Genomic DNA, 21151 nt, shown 5'->3' on the forward strand with positions numbered 1-21151 from the left:
GATGGCACTGAGCTTTAAGGACCTAGTGGAAATGATGGAATTGTGTTCTAAGATAAGGTAAACAAGCTGGAGGTGATGAAGGGTTGATTACTTGGCCCCATGGGTGGCATCCCTATTGTATATTGCTGAGGTTGGCCAAAGATACTAGCACTAATTTGGGAGATGGGTGGATTTGGAAGGCTAGGTTGGAGAGCAGCAGCAGCAATAGTGAAGGGAGTTAATGGTGAGGTGTTTTGGGCAAAGGGGGTTTGGGATGGAGTGGTATGGACCAATGGTGGAGTGGTGGTGGCTAGATTGGCTTGCGGAAGGGAGATTTCAACTTGAGTGGAGGCTAGTATGTTTGGGTCAGTTAGATCATAAGGACTAGTTTGAGGCTCTTCTTTTGGCTCATATTGAGGATAATTTGAATCATAAGAGCCTATTGTGAGTGGTAGTTTCCCAAACAATGGGTGAGATGGTTTTGATAAGGGAGTAGGTCTTCCAAAGTTGAAGACTCCTATGTTGTCCCTTCGAAAGTTAGCCATGATTGTTTCTTTATTTTTGTCTCTAATGGCGTTCACCAATACTGCATTTCCTGGTTGGTTCATGAAAGCTTCAATGTCAGTAGGTGATGGTATAGTGTTCTCTAGGCTGAAGGATGGTTGGGTGCTCAAGAGGAGCAAAGCTATTTGATCCAAATGATAGGGCTTCATTGTTTCCTTCTTCTTCTTGCCTAAGCAAGTGACGGGTGGCATGAAAATGCAGAATGTTTCCTAGGGATGAGATACAACAATGTTGATGGATGCAAAAGAGGAAGGCTTTTCTATGCAAATGATTTCCTAGGTTGAGGCAAAGCTATATGACAAAACCTAAGGAGGATTGGGTTGGGGATTCTAACTTCAAAGATATGTTGCCAAATTATAAAAGGTCTTCTTTCCTATGTGCAAGCTTGGTGGTGATTGTGTCAACTTAAGGATAGACTTATGATCCTTTAGGAAGAACACGAGATTGACCACTTGTGGATCCCAACCTTTAGCTCAAGGTGATGAGGGATAACAAGTGACAAAGCCAGATTACCCTAGACAAAGCTTTGTCAAAGGGATAACCTGGGTGAGATTGTTGGATTTGGAAGATGTTAGGAATGACAAACTTTTGGCAAGGTGACAACAATTTTGAAGGCTTGGATGTGAAGTTTTTGGATTGCTGGCTAGATGGTTTGGTTCTAAATGAGATGGATGAGCTAAAATGCTTAAGGGGATGACTAAGGATGGTTGGCTTACCTACAAGGATGATTCTAAGGTGAAGCTTATGAAAGAAGATGTAGAGAAACAAGGGGTTCTAATCATAGAAATCATGCCTAGTTGGTAAGGCATAAGCAGGGTTAACTTCTAGATGTTGGTTAAGTTGGATGGTGCAATCTAACCAAGTGTCTTGAAGGGCTTTTTCAGCAGCTTTGTCCTCTACTTTGTGGAGTTTGGTAATTCGAGGGCTTGGTGTTAGTTCCTTTCTCTTGGCTAAAAGTTCTTGGTATGCTTGAGATGGCTTGAGTTTGGCTTTGTGAAACTTCTGTTTGGGTTTGGTTGTTCTGACATAAATTCTTGAATGTGCTTGTCATAGAGAGATTTTGGTTGTTTTTCTTCAACTCATTCAACTTCTAGAATAGGCAGTGACTATGCTAAGTGTGCCCTAAGCTAGGATTGACCAAGTTTGGCAAACATTCATTCAACAAGTAAAAAATCAAGCAATAGATAGGAACAACCAGATAGAAGTTTGTGATTCTCAGAATGTGATACTTGCGCCATGGAGTGTGTATGTTCTACAAATTTTTTGATCAGTTACTTCAAACACATTAACATCTTAGATGGTTGTCTACAAGGCTGACAGTTGGTTTAGCTAGGGAGTCCTCGATATACCCAAGGTACGTGAGGCTCGAATCTGTAGATGAAACCAAAATAATGTCACATAACTGAGAGGAGCGGTAACCCACTTCTCCTCTTTCACTTCTCAAGGGTATAAAATTCCTTGAGGCTTAGCCTGAGTGACAAAATCTTGATTCCAAGAGAGGTGTCTTTGGATTCACCTCTCGATCTTTATACTCCATCGGAACGCTGGAGTTGAGGTCGTCCCAAGGGGTGATGAAATCCCCAAGAAGGCCTCCTAAAATTTAAACAAGATTTTGGATCCTAATCTTATGCACCCAAGATGGCCTCGAAAGATGACAAGGGGAGAGAAGAATTGGATGATCTTAGGCTAAAAGACATAATTCTTTTCCAACTGACGTTTAAGTTTTCTAATCTAGAGCTTGCAAACACACATGTTTAGGATGCAAATGTTCATTTCCAACTTGAAGCATTAAAAAAAGTAAAATCGATCGAAGAATGAATACACCAAGAAGATTTAGGGTCAACAAAAGTAAACTCGCACACTCGGAGGCCCTCTGCATCAAGTATCGATTGATTTTTCTTTAAGGCATTCAAGATTGAGTGTGAGTTTGTTTCAAGCCCAAAACAAAGATGTGTGAAATTCAATTACAAGTGTGTGTCCGAAGGCCCTCCATGTCAAGATTTGTTCAATTTTTTTAATGCCCAAATGAAGTGTTATCGAGACTAATGTGCATTCAAGGAATTTTCTAACTTAGAAAAACCAATAAAAATTTAAGTGAGTGGAATTTGTTTTTTGTGGAGCACTTAACACCTTCTTAGGTAGACCCATCCCCATTTATGGTGCTGATATTACAACCAATGGTTAGAATGCTGGGTGATTAAAGAGGGTGAGTCCAACAAAAAATTCACTCAAAGTGTCTTTATTTGTTTTTATAACTTAGAAAGTTTCTAAAATGTAGATTCTTTTTATGCCCCAAAAGATGAAGTGTGAGATATTGTAATGATTAATTGACCTTTTGCATTTAAGATTGGATTTGTTGTTTTAATAATGCATTCATAAAAAAAAAAAAAACTTAATTTTAATCCATGGCACTCAAGAGTGATTTTAGCAACATGCATTCAAAGACAAGTGATTAAACATTCAAGTTTTTTTCCTTTGAGCATTCAAGATTGAGATTTTGTGTGTTGTTTTAAGAACTTTGAAGTGCTTTGTTTTAACCTTAGATCATTCAAGATTGTTTTGGACTCAAAAGTGAAAATGACTCTTTGGACTTTGCTTTTCATTCAAAAAAATTTGTTCTAGTTTGCATGTTTTAAGCCCAAAAATGATATTCCTAGATTGTTTTGATGCATGAAAAACCTAAGAAACATTCAAGATTTTGCAACAAGACATTTGTTTGGAACAAATAACAAAGCTTTTAGGATAATTTTGGCAACCATTTAGGACTCTTAGTTTTCATGAGATTTTTAAAAGAACTTTAAAATATTTGCAAATGAGGTTCATTTTATCCTTGATTGATGCTTTGAGTTTGATTTAGATTTTAGTGTGCACTTAGTGTTGATTTTGAACCTTTTGAAATGGAAACTTGAAGTTCTTTTTAAATTCCCAAAAATGAAGTGTTCCTAACTTTGCATGAATGCATCTAAAACCTTGATGTTGCAAGGATGCAAATGATTGGATTGGTTTAGTTTCACTTGTTAAAAGATTTTTTTTTTTTTTTTGCAAATTTTTAGTTTTTAATGGATTTAAGTATGATTTGCAGTTCATTTTAAGCACTAAAAAGAAGTGTGTATTATTTTTCTTCCTTAAAAAAAAATGGCCAAGATCTCCCACAAGAAGAAGAAGAAGAAGTAGATGGAATAAGAAGAATATAGACAAGAAGAGGAAGAAGAATTCCAAGTGCTTTGTCCACCTGTAAGCTTGAAAAATCTGCAAACACTATGAGATAGACTATGAGTTCCTTTGTCTTCTTCATGATCATGTGGACCTACAAAACCAATTTATACAATCCTACCAATCACAAAAACAAGAAAAATTAGCCAAAATTAGCAAATGACATACAAAACTTGACTAAAAAAGCTAATGAAGATGACCCATGCGGGGTCCCACCGAGCGTGCCAAAATGTATATGAGCAATGTTAGTATGCTAATAGAAATCAAATTTAAATAAAGCTTCTAAAAACTAAACAAAATTCATAAACTTCAAGATAGACTAAGATGAGCTCTCAATTGAGAATATGAGCCATTAATGGGCTCTCTCAATAAGAAGCTCTCTTGTTGAGTGGCTTTGTCTAAATAGATAGGATGTATGCTCAAGCTTATGTTTTAAAAAGAGCTTCAAATGGAGTTGGAATTTGGGTGTGAGTGTATGGTTTTGATGTAAAATGGCTTCTTAAAATGGCATTATGACTTTACTTCATGGATTGTGTTGTTTTACAAAGGGAAAGGATCAAATTTATAGGCAAGAGGCTTGAGGGATTGAGGGCTAAGATGCAAGGATGGGGAAAAGCTCATGGAGGGCTCAGATTGCATGAGAGGAGAGCACATGGATTGTGCTTCCTTACAGCCAATCAAGGAGTGACACATGTCATAGGGTGAGAGGGTGGAGAAAAGTGGAAGGATGACTCAGCAAAGGAGGCTCAAGGGAAAAAATCTTGATAAAGACCCTCATAATGGCTTGTAAGAGCAATGAAAGGGCTTTGGAAGAGTCATTTATGGCCTAGTGGGCTTCATAAAGTTTTATGGTTGGGATATTTTGAGGGAGATGAGAGGAATTTCGACTTGGGCTTGATTAAGAAGGTTTTAAGCTTGCTTAGGATTGTGCAAATGATTAGAGGATGAATTAGGATGGTTTAGGATTAGCTTAGGGATAGGCAAGTGGATGGCATTTAATGAGGGTGGGTGAAGGAGGAGATATTTGTTAACTTTGGCTTGGGTTAGTAAGTCTTAACCCATGTTTAGGGAATGTGACAAGGTTAGGAGGGGATTAGGATTAGGTTTAAAGACATCTTCTAGAAGAGTCTGGACTTTGGATGAGGATAAAGACTTTCTATAATAGTCTAGAACTTCCTAGGATGAGGATGAAGACTTTCTAGAAGACTCTAGAACTTCTTAGGATGAGGATAAATTAGATTTTTAGAAAATTAATAAAGTTTTATTTATTTCAAGGGTTTGGGTTGAGGAGATATTTATTAAAACTTTTTTTAATAAACATGAGGATTAATATTTAATCTTAATTAAATATTTTGAGTTGGGATTAGGGGTAGGAAATGATGGGATTAGCCTTTAGTCACAATTAAAGAAGGATTAGAAGATTTTGGAAGAGGTTAGTGATCTTAAGAAAATTGGCCAAGTTTTGGGCAAAATTTTTTTTTTAAATTTATTTTGGGTTTTTTGGTCAATTTATTAATTAAATAATTAATAAATAAGGAAATAATGTTTAAATAAGATTTAAACATTTTTGGGAGGGATTCCTTAATTAAATATTTTTAATTAAGATAAAAGGATTTAATGGCATAAAAATTAATTAATTAATTAATTAATTAATGATGATGTCATCAGGAATTTTTTCAGAAAATAAAAATACTTTATTTTCTAAAGGATTTAGGTGTCTACAATATCAAGATTCAAATAATGAAAAGAACTGAAACTACTTGCATTTTACTAAGCTAATCAACTAGTAGATATGAGTCCCATACAACCTTGGAGTATCTCAACAAGGGCACCCGTGTGAATCTTGTTGGTGTTCTCTAGTTGGAGGGATGTTGATGTTCTCTCCCAAACACAATGATTGAAATGAAGTGCAAGATGCATGAAGCTAACTAGATGTGAGGAGAATGCTTCAAACAATGGTTATGGATGGAACCATGCTCAAATCATTCAAGGATGGTGGAGATGGATACAATAAAGAAAACTAAGTTAACCATAAAAATTAAATGAAGCTAGAAATTACAAAAGAAGGAGGAAGGTATTAGTAGTGTATCTAATTTTGCCAAGGTCACCGAATCTGATGGATTAGGTGATCACAATACCACAAACTAAGCGTTAAGGGTATGCATAGAATTATGTTTCAAGTTGCAAAAATCATAGACCAGTTCCCAGTGTAAAATATATTGAAGTCTATATTAGCATGAATGAAGATGTATAAGGAAAGATGTTAATGTTTGAATTGAAGTACCGAGTTGAAAATTTAGTAATGATTGAATGTTAGTCTTGTACGACAGTATGGGTCAAGTTGTGGTACTAACTGAGTCAAGTAGTTAGTATGTGTGTCAAGTTTTACAAAGCAAGCCAAGACAATTTTCATGCACTTTAAGTTTACCTACCAAGAGTATAGAGCTATAAATTGAAGACTAATTCGACTATTTAAAGTTATATAGCTAATTTTTTAGTTCATTTTTACTTACCTAGATATTGAATTCTTAGAGTGAAGAACTATATAAATTTAAGGAGAAATTTGTGTGAGTTTTAGAAATATTTGATTGATGTCGTCAACCATAAGTATAATTTTTCAAAGTTGTTTGAACTGAGTTGTTAATTTGTGAAATTTTTTAAAGTTTTGAAACTCTATTTTGTGAAATGACATCATTTTCTTCTACAAGTGAGAAGAGGGAAGAATTAAAGAGCATCAATTCTCAAATTATTCACAATGATGCATGCCCTATAAAATTTAAGGCATGTTCAAAGATTGCATTAACAAGAGACTCTTTAGGAGCATTATCTAGGATTCTTCCCCATATAATCATGGTGTATGATGTAAGATCATGCTACATGTGCAAAATAAATGATATCCATGATTTTGAATTGAGATATACATATGATAAGTTGTGTGATAAGGAAATCTAAGAACACCTTATGTAAGTTTCATTCTCTTATAACTTTTGTAAGATTTTAGGTACAAAATTCCTCTTGAAGATAAATGAGTTTACTGAGAAGATAAATGAGTTTATTATGGAGATAGGTGAAAATTTTAAAATTATTATGGATGGTTATTTTGAATACTTTAAGAGAAATATAAATAATAGATCAAGGATTACTAAGTCACTAGTTGATCAATATAATGATCGCATATGTTTTCTTGTTGATATAGACTATACATATGTTCAAGCAGTAATACCAAGGGTAGCATGGCTAAGGCCTATGAACTATGAAGTAAATGTAGATGAAGTCTTTATTGCAATTATAGTATCATCAAAAGAAGAAATTGACAAGAATTCCAAGCATTTGACACGTATGATATTGCCAAGATAAAAATGATGATGAAGACTAAAGTCCCTAAGATGGACAAAAAGAAGAAGAAGGTGATCCAAGACTTGGAAAGAAAGCTTGGAGAATTAGCATTGTAGATAAGAGAAAGAAAAGGGAATACCTTAGAAATGAAAGTGATGATGAAGAAGATTAATGCGAAGTAAAAGAATTTTTTGTTTCTAAGCCTTAGGAAACTAAGGGGGAAAAGTTGTAGTTGTTGACCCTAAGGAAAGAAGAACCTAAATAAATTGGTAACCCTACCCTCTTCCACACCATAGAGAGTCACTAGAAAAAGGTCCAAGCTAGTGAGCCCTACAACTACCAAGCCAAAAAGGAATGGATTAGAAAATATCACAAGGGTAGTGAAGGGAAAAATTCCAAAGAAGAGAACATCATAGGCCAAGAAAGGCTATTAGAAGAAGAAACCTAGAAGAAGATTGGTTTTCAAACATGATAAAGAAGATGGTGTTAGAATATATAGTCCACTGATATAACTAAGAGTGGAGGGGAGGGGGTGAATTAGTTATACAACTATAATCAAAATCATCAACATTAAACAAACTTAACCATATGAGTAATATAAACTGAAACCACAACAAGATACTCATACACAATGGCACTAGATATGTTAACTAGGGAAGCCCTTAATCAAAGGGAAAACCTTGGTGGGGATGGTACCTACAAGATGATGTACTAATATAAATTTTCCTATTAGAGGATGGACCTTGTTAGGAGCTATGAATATATTTAGTACATATGAGTCCCTATTAGAAAACTTTGAATTCCTATCAGGAGATTCCTACCCTATTAGGAGTTGTGCCAACCCATCTAGGAGTTATGGAAGATAGATGGACCCACTACCCAAATAGCTTCAAGGGAAAGACCAATGAACCCACTGTCCAAATGATCTATGTATTATTCCTTACAAAATAATAGAATTGTATTGCATTGTTCCTTCCTATTTCTCTGTCCTATCAACTAGACTTCTAATCTTTCTGATCTTCTAACCAAATCACAAATCTCACATCGAATAATCCCTTAGATTTCTTACACACATTCAATAAACACTCTACTTCTTTTGACACTTTTCTCTTCTTGAAACAATGGATACACTATAAAAATAAGAAAAACATCTTTCCTTTATACCACATCTTCATAATAATTCTTTGAGTTAGCCTTGAGGCTTTCTTAATTAATTATAATAAGATAATTAATTAATTTTAATTGCAATAGCACTGTTAGCTCACAAGCTATACAAAACTTCACACATGTAATACTAGGGCTTGTGCACTTTCTGATGTCATCAATGGACTATCCTCTATTACTACTTGACTATGCATCTTCTTACTACATCTTAGTTTTAATCTAGCAAACAAATAATAGGAATTTCTTTCCCAATACTCTATCTCTGAACTACTCTCTATAAATCAAGTACAACTTCCTTACATCTTTGACTCAGACTCTACACACTTGATCATGTCAATAAGAAAACTATACCAAACATGTTTGTAACTATGCATCAATAGAAAATCAAACCATTGTCCTTGAAATCATGATCTCTATCTGTAACTCAGCTAGTCTTTATAGGAACCATGTTATGTTGACTTCAATGAAAAACATAGTTATGAATACAACATGTTAGTTCTCTCCAATGCTTATAATACCCCCTCAATCTAGTATCACTAGCATTCATGCTAACAATCTCCTCCTTTTTCATTGATGGAAACATCGATTTAAAATCCATCTAAGTTCCAAGAATACCAAACAATGTTCTATTGCGACTACTGACTAGCATCAGTTATCTACATGCTAAAAAGAATCTCAAAACAATAAGTGCACAATAGGTGCATACTCCTCTACATGCTAAAAAGAATCTCAAAAAAATAAGTGCATAATAGGTGCATACTCCTTAGACATTAATTTTTTACTTTACACTAAAAAATTCACAATACAGCAAATGCATATTCTTTCTTCCTTTCATGAATCTTTCTAAATCTCTCTGAAGATGTATCTCTCCTCCATGCCTTAGGAGATTTTTTTTTCATGCATACTATACTCTCCCCCATTGACATCAATGTCAAAGACCTCAATCTTAATGTTACTACATACCAATTGATAAATACCAATTGCTAATATGTTTCTCCAAGTCTACAACTAGCTCAATTGTCCAAAGATATTATTCAATACAAAATACAAAGAGTCCTTAGTGACTTAGATCATCACAAATACTCCCCCATGTGGGAAGCATCAACATTTAGTCCAGGCTAACAATAATGCTCTATACTACTAGACTAATGCACTCTCAACATCATCTACTTCAAAGTAGGAAAGGGCATAACCCCAAGCATACTTCTTCAGTACTCAAATGTATCTTTAGGAAAAGGCTTCGTAAAGATATTTGTAATATGATCTTTAATACTCACATACTCCAATATGATCTCCTTTTCTATTTCTTTCTCTCTTAGCACATGATACTTGATAAAAATATGCTTAGTCTTAAAAGGAAATACAAGATTCTTAGACATACTTACTGTACTTGTGTTATCATGTAGCAAATGATAACAGGTTCTTCAAACTCAATTCTGATATCCTTCAACATCTACTTCATCCACATAACTTGATTACAACTATTTTCTGCTACAACATACTCTGCCTTAGTAGTACTCTGCGAAATAAAATATTACTTCTTGCTTAACCAAGAAGCCAATTTTCCTCCAAGAAAGAATGCTCCCCCACTGGAGCTCTTTCTATCATCCATACTGCTTGCCCAATCTACATCAGTATATGCACATAGAGTGAAATCACTCTATTTTTCATACCAAATTCCATAGTTATATGTCCCTTTCAAATATCTAAATATTCCCTTCACTTCTAGGAAATGATATTCCTTAAGATCAACTTGAAATCTAGCTACAGTCCCAAATCCATTTGTTATATCGGGTCTAGTGTGAATTAGATATTGCAATCCTCCAATCATGAATCTATATTTCTTCTTCTCCATTGTAGGTGTCTCATCTTTGTTGGATAACTTGTGACCAGTTATCATAGGTGTACCGATAGGTTTACAACTTTGCAAACCAAACATTTTCAACAAATAATTTAAGTACTTAGCTTGTGAAATGAAAATACCATCACTATTTTGTATAATTTGCAATCCTAGGAAAAACTTCATTTCTCCTATCATGCTCATTTCAAACTCATTCTTCATCTCTTTAGAAAACTCATCACTTCCATCATCATTACCTCCAAAAATTATGTCATCAACAAATATTACAATAACCAGTAAACTATTTTCAACTTCTTTAAATACAAGTTACTATATGTCATACCTTTAGAAAATCCAAGCTTTTCTGAATAATTCTCCAACCTTGCATACCAGGTTCTAGGTGCTTTCTTTATACTATATAAATCTTTCTTTAGTTTTCATACCATGTATTTGTCTTCTGATAAAGGAAAATCTTCAGCATACTCAATATATACCTCCTCTTCAAGTTCTCCATTCAGAAAGGCTAATTTAATATCCATTTGATAAACCTTGAACTTTTTATTCACTGCATAAGCCAAGATCATCCTTATTGCTTCCATTCTAGTTGTACATTCATGAAATGTCCCCTTTTTTATTTTATATAATATTTAACACCTCTAATCAGATTTTTTGAAATCAAATAACCAATATTTCAAAGATCCACCAATTTCTCAATAAAACCCAAATCAAGTATGCCCGAAATAGTGCCAAAAACTTCATAGCTTCACATATTATTAATAAATATGAAAGAAAATTTTTTTATAGAAATTTCACTAGATTCACAGCCTTAAAAATGAAATTTCTAGATCTATATAGAGTTTACACAAAAGCTCCCAAATGAAGGACAAAAACAATGCTCATCGGGCTCCCAAAAACAACACAAAATAGCCCAGAAACACCACAAAAAGTCTAATAATCTATCACAGAAGTATAACCATGACCAAATACATATATTCAGCTCTATTTTAACATCTAAATGTCTAAAATATAGAAACAACCCAAAATGATATGAAATACTCAACTAGAAACACCAAACTCTTACAAAAACACACTCGAAAACTCACAAATTTGCACTGTTCAGCACAAGGGCAAACTCTGCATGAGCTTGCACATGGAATGGCTTTAAAATCCCATCCTTAGCCTTCATAGAAACCTGAAAACTCCCATCCTTGGGTCTCCTTGTCCACAGGTTTGGTAGCCTCTGAAGAACAACAAAGTAATGAGCAAAAATCAAGTTCTGGAATAAGCCCGAAATGCCTCCAAATCTCTTTAAAAGAGGGCATAACCCTAACTCATGACCAAGAGGGGTTAATAAAACATATTTTAATAATATTTTTCATTTATTAGTCCATTGATTTCCAAATATTATCTTGTTTTACCGAAACTTCACCTTTTTGAGCATGCCTGCCTTAGCAAAGATTATTATTTTTAATTAGTTGGAAAGGGGACATGATAGTTCATATGTCTCCTCATAGTCTATGGCTTCTTGTTGTCAATATCCCTTGCATACAAGACTAGTTTTTTTCCTCACAAATTTTCCTTGCAAATTCATCTTGTTTCTAAATATCCATTTGGTTCCTATTGATACAAAATTTTGTACCCTCACTTAAAATTTTTGCCTAAAGGCAACCTTGTGTAACATGGAAACAATCTTGGAAGTGTGGGACTTTGCAATTAGAGATTGAGTCTTTGGAGAAGGCCAGATTCCTTACTATTAGGGTGCATATAACTATTTTTTGAGAGGAAAAGGGAGAAGGAATGCATGAATGGAAACTACCTATTCTAATCTAAGAGGGGTGATACACCAAATAGTATTGTTCAATCTTATCCCTACTCAAGGGAGCACAGTTCACCAATATAATCTTCAGATACATAGATTCTATCTTAGCTTTAACTCAACAATCATGCATAGATCATAAGTCAATGAAATTTTATAATGAAGGGACTTCAATCTATATCATTAAAAGACAAATTGACACAACATATAACCGAAGAATGAAAGAAGTACATCAATATAATCAAAAAAATGTTTCACAATATATTAATGGAAGAAGGAGATATAATTGAGAATTATATTCATTCACAAGAAAAAGTGGAATTAAAATAATAGAGCACAGAATACTACTACTATAGAATCAGAGAAAAGATTGGCCCTTAGAAGGGTAACAAAACTTGGTTTTATAGCTCAAGCATAATTGAGAAAATCTCTTGTAAAAACTAGGACTCAACCACTTACTATAGTTATAGAAAACCATTATTCCAATCCAAGAAATACCTAATCAAACACACACTCAAATGTGGAAAATCTAATCTTTGCATGTAAATTAGAGCATGAAGGGACAAAAAATGGCAGCCATTACTACTCTAGTAGGCTAGATGGATAATTAAGCAGTAGAAAGGATGAAATTTGCATCTACCAAGCATGGAGAACACTCAAAATAGTGTTTATAAGAAATCAAGGACATATTGAACATTAATAAATTGCATTAGATCGCTCCTCTACACCAAATCAGCCATATTATCAATCAACTAAAGTCAATCAACTAACCCTACCACATGGCCTAATGCCTTTCAAATATTTTGCCACGTCACTAGCCTTTCTTTCTTTCTTTGACTTGTTGACTATCCCATTTCATGGCTTCACAACTAGTTTCCTCTGTTAGCTATTTGATCCTATGAAACCACAAAGCCATGTCTTTTCATTATAGACTACTCTTGAATCATCACCATAGTTAGGGACCTTAGTATCTTTATCATTGTGACTTTGCGAGAGCCTATGAACCTAATTGCTCAACATTGACCACAACCTTGTAGTCTATTTCATTAATCATCAATTAAAACCATGAATTTTTGAATGAATCATTTTCATCATCACTTCCTTGGCTAGATTTATCCTTTAACCCTCCATAACGATGCAACAATATAGGCCTTAAGTACAGATGGACTCCTTAGATATTCACAACTTGAATTCTTACTATATTGTAGCCTCACAACCTAAAAAGCTTAACCTCTCACTAACCATGTGATGTTTTACAAACCATTAGTCTTTCCTATTAGATGCCATCACATCTTCATGACCTTTGCTGAGCATAGCATAAAAATGCATGTGATCCTAGGAAAGTCAAGAACTTGACTGCTAGCATCAACCCTCACAAAAACACAACTTAATGTTGAAGTCTATATTGATTAAATAGCATCAATTGATTTTAAAAACCTTTACTTGATGGAGTTTCTTTTCCCTTGTAATGATATGACTAAAGGTCTAAGAAGAATCAGGCCTACCAAGACACATGTCTTCTCATTGCTAATTCACAACTTGAACCTAAGCTTTAGCATTTAACCTTGTGATGAATTGACCCAAGGCATTTTTCCACTTCACAGTCTAAACTATGGTTATCTCTTAACCCTTTGTGACTAAGAGAACAAGGAAAGGTTGCAACATTACTATCTTGACTCATGGTTAAGCTTGAATCCTTATGACTATGCAATCAAGAGGTAATCACAATGTCACCACATGAATTATGAACCTGGATGTTAACCTTGTGAATGAGAAATCAAGGAATTTTGTTGTCTCATAACCCTAACCTTAGATTAGTCTTAACCACTTTCAATTCTATATTTATGGTTAGTTGCAACTTTATTACTTGAAACTAAACACCTACCCGCTAAGATGTGCAGTCACATCATCTCTGAAGAATCAATCTCTAATTGCAAAGGCTCACACTTTTGAGATTATTTCTATGTTACATGAGGTTGCCTTTAAGTAAAAACTATAAGTGAGGGTGCAAAATATCATGTCAATAGTTTTTGGCACACCTAGTGGGACTCATAATTGAAGCATTTATTAAGTCTACTAGTTCACTAGTGTCAAAGAAAATAATTTCAAATTCATGTTGAGAAGATAGTGCTACTTTTAGAATTTCAACCTTTAAGAGGCTCACTTTCAAACACTTGGTGACTCTACTCTACTTCTACATCTTGGTTTCAAATTGTCATGTCCCGCCTCGACCATCATAGCACTATTGACATTTTGTTTCTTTTGGACTTTGATAGTTAGACTCTAGATGACACATTATTACCCACTATGGACATTGATATTTTGAATCTTAGACTATTTGATTTCATGTTATGTTATTGGGACATTGATACCTATATCATTAGGCTATATGATGATTCCTTATGATGTTACTAGGACACTAATATTCTAAGTAGTTTTTATGATGTTATTCAGATATGCTTACTTACCTTCTTGATGATCCATATGTCATGATTAAAGCTTATGTTATACTCAAGTGAATGTTTGATTTTTGAATTGTGGTCTCCATATGGCGCTAGATTATCATGTATTAGAATATTTAGAGTAACATTAAGAATTCATGTATCATTTGAATAAACTAGAATTGTATACTTATATTATATTTGATGCATTTCTTAAGGTAGATTAATTCCATAATTTTCTGTAAGAATAAATGACCATAATGTTTTACTATCTAGATTAGAGAATTGCTACAAATGTGAAGTGTGTAATGTGATATGAATGGAAATACATATTTCATATTAGTTATGTTATTCGTTGATGATAGAATCTATGTGATTTATATTTACATTATCATTTTATCACCTTATTCTTGGACTATTGATATTTACAATAAGTGTGCAAGAAAGAAGCCCATGGATTTATGGAGAACCTTGCTAGGTGTTTGGAAAAACCAAGGTTAACCCTAAGGAGGGTATAACCTTTTTACCCTTGTATTTTATTTGTAAAACCAATTTGTGTGTATTATTGTGATTCTATAAAAGTAAATTTGTTTTTCTTCATGGCTTTCCAAGTGTATTGTGTGTATTGTGGTGTCACTTGACACATGTTCTCCTTTGTAGCATGCTTAGTGGGATGGTAGGTGGTTGAGTGAACCAAGGAGTGGTTTGGTAGGATTTCTTTTCCCTAGGTGTATTTATGGGTCCAAGAGGGATTCTTTCCATGCTAGGTCGAATACACACCTTTTGTGAATTTCTAGGAGGTTTACACCATCCCTAGGGGTAGTTTGAGGTCTTATTTTAAAGCCCATATGATATACCTAGGAGGTAGGGGCATTTTAAAGTATTATAAGCTTCCCTAGGCATTGAAAAGAGCACCCAAAAATTGTGGATTCCCAAGTTGGCCGAATTTGGAAACTTAAGCATCAAAAGAAAACATTCTTTAGGGAGAGTTCTTGGGGGGAGAATTTTGGGATAGATCTGGAAAAAGAATCTAAGTGGGGCAAATTTTGGAAAATAAAAAATAAACAAGGAGAAGAAGATAGCTTAGGAGGAGGATTGCTGGTAAAAAAAGAGAGGGAGCTCAAATTTGCTTGGAAACCAGGTTGGTAACCTTATGTACCCTTGCTATGAAAGCTTGTTGTCAAGTAGATTATTTTTATTGTGTTATGCATGTGAGTTTTTTGTAATGTAGTTGTAATATGGTGTGTTGTAATGTTGTGTTGTGTAAGGTTGAGGGATCATGTTTCAATTTTGGTGTATGTGTGTATTGTGATTTACTTTGTGTTGTGAATTCATATGTTCTTGTTGCAGTTTTCTGTTTTGGGTGTGACAAGGTGAGTCTCATCTCTTGGGAGGGAAAGAGAGCCTTGTGAGGGTAAGTGGTGCATAGGGAATGTGTTGGGTGAGAGTCTCTCCTAGAGTAGGAGAGGGATGCCATATGGGTGTTATGGGCCCCATATGCCACCTTGTTGGAGTTATAAGTATTGTAAAGATTCCATGTGAGGGCATGTATGTGGTATCGGGTTACCTTGTGAAGGCATGCATATAAAATGTATAGCCTAATGAAGGCATAGTTGCAGGTGGAGTCTCCCCAACATTCATTTTCCACCCTTACCCCTTGAGATGGATCTACATGTGATCCTAAGTGGTCTACCTTGGTTGAGAATTTTTGTGGTTTTATTTGGCAACTGTAAAATGTGTGAACAGTTTTGTAATGTGAGCATTGTGTTGTAAATGGTTGTTAGTAATGTATGTCCACCTAGTCAAGGTTCTCCTTGCTCGGGGGTGGCCTTTGAAAGGCCTAAGGTTGGGAGGAGAGTACCATGGGCTTGTTTGTGTGTGTTGTACTACAGGTTGTGATCTATGGATTGAAGACTTGAAGAGAAGAAGGATGTTGTCTTATTTTCATTTGCAGCAAAAACATACTTTCAAGTGAATTCTTATTGTATTAGGGAGAGTCACCCTTGGGTAACTCCCAATCTTGTGTTTTATGACAGCTTGTAAGCTAGAAAATTGTATAAGTGGACTGTATAAGTGGACTGTACTTGTTGATATCTTTCTACATTCAGTGATTAAAGAAATTTATATATCATGCACTATCCTATAGTATATAGAAATGAGTAAAGTTGTTATATTTTTTTTTCTAAAATGATTCTAAGAGAAAATGTGTGTCTCCATTTGAAATTGATACATTTAGTTATAAAGACATTTTGTTAGAATTTCAAATAATGTTCTGGTTGGAAGGAACTAAAGTGGTTAGTGAAGTTAGTTAAATGTATTGTAGTAATGTACATCAATATTGTAGATCAAGGAAAATAAATATAACAAATAAAATAAAATAAAAATGCTTTCATTGAAAAAGAAAAATATATTTATATTTGCTGGTTCCTTTGACTATAATATTGGTGCACTACACTTGGTATCAGAGCCTAGGTTTCCAAAACTAGGACCTAGGCTCATTATGTTTCCAGTTTCAAATTATGTTTCTAGTTTTAAGTATTTTGTTTGTTGAAAAAGAAAACTTAATATGTTTTTTAGTTTTGAGTATTTTGTTGGTTTGAAAAGGAAATTTAAGTAGTAGATTTGAAATTCTTTTCAACTGTATTCAAATACTAGACATTAAAAATATGAATCTGTGATAACACAAAAAGAACAAAAATATATATATATATATATAACCATGAATCCGAACAACTACATGTTATAATACAATAAGAAAGTTGTGCATATATGCATGTTGATACAGACCATGGTATCAAGGGATCCATGCATGGCTGTGCATAGCCCTTGATCTTGCCTTCAAAACCCAGTTTTGAAATGAATAAAGAAAATATGCTATAAACTAAAAAAAAAAAATGATGCTTTTATTAAAGACTTGTAACTCTGTGTGTGTTCAACTTTTGTAGATTTTGCTCACGAGAGACCTGAATAGACCCCTTCTGGAGAAAACCCAGAAAGCGTTTGAAAATATTCGATTTCATTTCTCTAAAAATGCTAACGCAATATGACTGACTCTTAAATGACAGAATTTGTTTTTCTCTTGTGTGCTCATCACTAAGTACAGGCAAGGCCAGGGACAACCCCCTCTCACACAATAAATTAATAATAAAATGCTCATCTTTATATCCATGAAAAAAAAAAAAAAAACCTACAACAAATTATGGGCATAATAATGTCATAGGATATATCAGAGAACTCATGCATGGCTGAACATGGATCCCTCTACAAATATTGAGCTCTATCCATCTCAAACATATATCCACACAAGGATATGTGTGTGTATATCAAAGATAAACATATACACATCATTTATCCTCCATGGAAGCTTGCTTCCATCTCCAATAGCATTCAAGTACCTGTACAAAACAAAAACAAAAAAAAACAAAACAAAAACAGAAGCATACACACAATAACAAGAGGAAAAAACAAAGAAATGCATAAGGGTTTGAAACCCTATGGAAGGAACATGAAAAATAACATAAGAAAGAGGAAAAAATAACTTTTATACTTTTTCATAGCCCTAATTTCGAATTAGGGTTAGGGTTGGAAGAGAAAGATAAAGAAATGAATTTCAAATTGATCATAAGTTGACTCTTTGACCCAAATTCAAATGGGATCCCCCTTATTAAAATGTTTTCTATTTCAAAACATAAAGTAAAAGAGGGAAAGTTGGTTAGTGGGATGGGTGGAAAAGGTGGAATTCAAGAGGTCATGTGTTCAAATCCCACTCCCACCATGCCATCTTCATCTTTTACACAAATTTAAAATGCACTTATTTTATTTGCCCACATGAGTTTTATTTTTTATTGAAACTACTTAAAGAGATAATTATTTAAATAAGTTTGTGATAATGAAGCAACTAAGTGGTAATGTGTTAGTAATCATGAATAAGTGATATTATAATTTCATGTCCATGAAGTTACCTATTAATGATAATTTAATATAATAATAATAATAAATAAATTTAAAAAAATATTAAAATAATAATAATAATAATAAAATATATTTTTTTTAAAATAATAATAACAAAATATTTTTAAAAATAATAATAATTAAAAAGAATGAATAAATAAATAAATAAATATACATATATGCATATGCAATGGAAGATAACACTTTAATATATCTAACCAATGTGGGATGTTGGCTAAGCAACTATGGTGGCAGGACACCCACCCTAAGTTGACTTTGGCCATGATTCCTCACAAAAAAAAAAAGAAAAAAAAAAAGAGGAATTACCTTGTCTTAGTTGTTTGAGACTCCAATAATGAACTTTAAAGATTCTTGACCCTGACTCTTAAACTCTCTTTTTTTTGTAGGATGCCAGTGGTCACTCATAACGCCCGCAGGTGTGGACGAGGTGGTAGACGTGCACGAGATGCACAGGTAGAGCGGGATGCCAATGTAGAGCATGGTGCTAGTATGGCACAAGAAGCTAGGGTTGGGCCAGAGATAGAGATTGGACAGGGGGAACAGCCCCGGGACCCCAACCAGGACATTCTAGATGCTATCCAAAATCTTATTGGTGTAGTACAACAGAGGTTGCCTGCAGCAGTAGCTCACCCTAGTCAGCAAATGTCAGAGGAGCATAGGACTGTTATCAGAGAGAGGACAAGGAGTCCTCCACCTAGTCGTATTGGGAGTCATGCTGAGCTCGAGGGGGAGTCTAACCACAAACCTGAGTCTCCAACAGGGGTAGAACCTTGACCTGTACCAAGAGAACCCCGAGATATACGAGACAAGATTAAAGAATTGCTTCGTCTTCAGCCACCCCCTTTTCATGGGTCCACAGATGGTTCAGAGGCAGAATCCTTCTTGTTATGTTTGTAAAGATGTTATGGGTTGCGTCCTTTTGGGAGTAATGTAAGGGCCCATTTTGCTATACACCTTTTGCGAGGACCAGCCTCCAAATGGTGGGATGAGGAGAAGGCTATGGGGGATATTGATATGGACACTCTCACTTGGGATACCTTCCTACAAAGGTTCAGAGAGATATATTTATCAGAGCATTACAGGCAGCGAAAGATTGATGAGTTCCATGACTTACAACAGAGGGGATTGACAGTAACACAGTATGAGAATAAGTTTTTAGAGCTCCTCCCTTATGTTGACTATATGAGAGATGAGAAGCTCCGGATTAACCATTTCATTAGAGGTCTTAATCCCTCGATTGCAGGACAGGTTCGCATGGCAGCACCAGTAGGCTTCAGAGCTACAGTGGAGAGGGCTCTTATTGCAGAGGATATATGCAATAAGGCTCAGGATACTCATGATAGATCTCAGCATCGGGGTACTAGCCCCTTTCCACCTAGGTCACAGTGGAAGGGAAATCAGCAAAACTATTTAGGATCTTTTAGAGGCCCCCAGTCATAGCAGGATCAGAGGCAGAAGCCTCCATAGGGATACCAGGGCACTAAGCCCAAGCAAAGGCAGGCACAGGGTTCTCGTCAGGATCATAGATCACAAGCTTCTCATACACCTCCAGCAGGGACTCAGCAGCCCACTAGAGGTGGTTTTAGTGGATCTACTCAGACAAGGGGACACCAACAGCCCCGATCTACAGGATTACAGACTCAGACCCATGGACCTTGTTATTCTTGTGGTAGCATGGGTCACATTGCTTAGGATTGTCCACATAGACAGAGGATAGCTGCATCCGAACCAATAGTGGGTGACATGGGACATTCTCATAGGGTATTTGCAAAAATAGATGACAGACAGGCTGAGCATCAGGCTACCGTGATAGAGGCTACAGGTATTATTGGTGGTAGTAGTATATCTATATTGTTTGATCCAGGAGCTACTGATTCTTTTGTATCACCCTTAGTTGTGGAGCATTGTAGGCTGGTGGCAGTTAAGCAAGATGTTAGCTGGGATGTAGAGTTAGCCTCAGGTGCTAAGGGATTGGTTAGATCCATGGTCAGGAATTGTCCTATTCAAATTGGGGATATCACTACTTGTGCAAATCTACGTATCACCCCCTTAGGATCATATGATGTAGTCCTTGGTATGGATTGGCTATGTGCTCACCATGCCAAGGTGGATTGTAGGAAGAAGGAGGTGGAGTATAATGATGATCATGGTACACCTATAGTGATTTCAGGCGTTCAGAGACCTGTGTCCCTCCGCATGATCTCCGCTATGCAGCTTAAGCGATGTATGAGAAAAGGGTGTCAGTTATATGCTATTACCATTAATGATCTTGAGGGAGACGAGAATGGGCCATGTCTTGAGGATTACCCAGTGTTACAAGAGTTTAGAGATGTATTTTCTTCTAAATTATCGGGTATGCCTCCACCCAGGACAGTGGATTTCCATATTGATTTGGTTCCAGGGGCCCAACCAGTATCTAGAGCTCCATATAGGATGACTACTAATGAGCTCAATGAGCTCAAGATTTAGCTAGCAGAACTCTTGGAGAAGGGGCACATTCTTCCTAGTGTCTCACCATGGGGAGCACCAGTTGTCTTTGTCAAGAAGAAGGATGGATCCTTGAGGTTGTGCATAGACTACCGCCAGCTTAACAAGCTAACCATTAAGAACCATTATCCACTTCCTAGAATTGATGACTTATTTGACCAGCTTCAAGGTGCTCAAGTGTTTTCAAAGATTGATCTAAAGTTAGGATATCACCAGTTGAGGATTGTGGAGAGTGACATCCATAAGATTGCTTTTCGCATGAGATATGGGCATTATGAGTTTACAGTGGTTCCTTTCGATCTCACTAATGCCCCATCTATATTCATGAGCCTTATGAAT

General features: G+C 35.2%; 1 protein-coding gene across 1 annotated transcript; it reads left to right on the forward strand.

The window, feature by feature from the left end:
- The first annotated feature begins 20068 nt into the window (after positions 1-20068).
- LOC149568356 (uncharacterized) lies at positions 20069-20794 on the forward strand. Its single transcript, XM_089816718.1, has one exon. The coding sequence runs from the start codon at positions 20069-20071 to the stop codon at positions 20792-20794; it is 726 nt and encodes a 241-aa protein (XP_089672844.1).
- The last annotated feature ends 357 nt before the right edge of the window (positions 20795-21151 follow it).

The sequence above is a fragment of the Cupressus sempervirens genome, chromosome 3 (assembly GCF_028749045.1).
Source record: "Cupressus sempervirens isolate cs-2001-9-10 chromosome 3, ASM2874904v1, whole genome shotgun sequence".
NCBI classification, from domain to species: Eukaryota; Viridiplantae; Streptophyta; class Pinopsida; order Cupressales; family Cupressaceae; genus Cupressus; species Cupressus sempervirens.

What these genes read in the sequence shown, in the direction of transcription:
- LOC149568356 (XM_089816718.1), top strand. Translation starts at nt 20,069, where the DNA reads ATGGGACATTCTCATAGGGTATTTGCAAAAATAGATGACAGACAGGCT.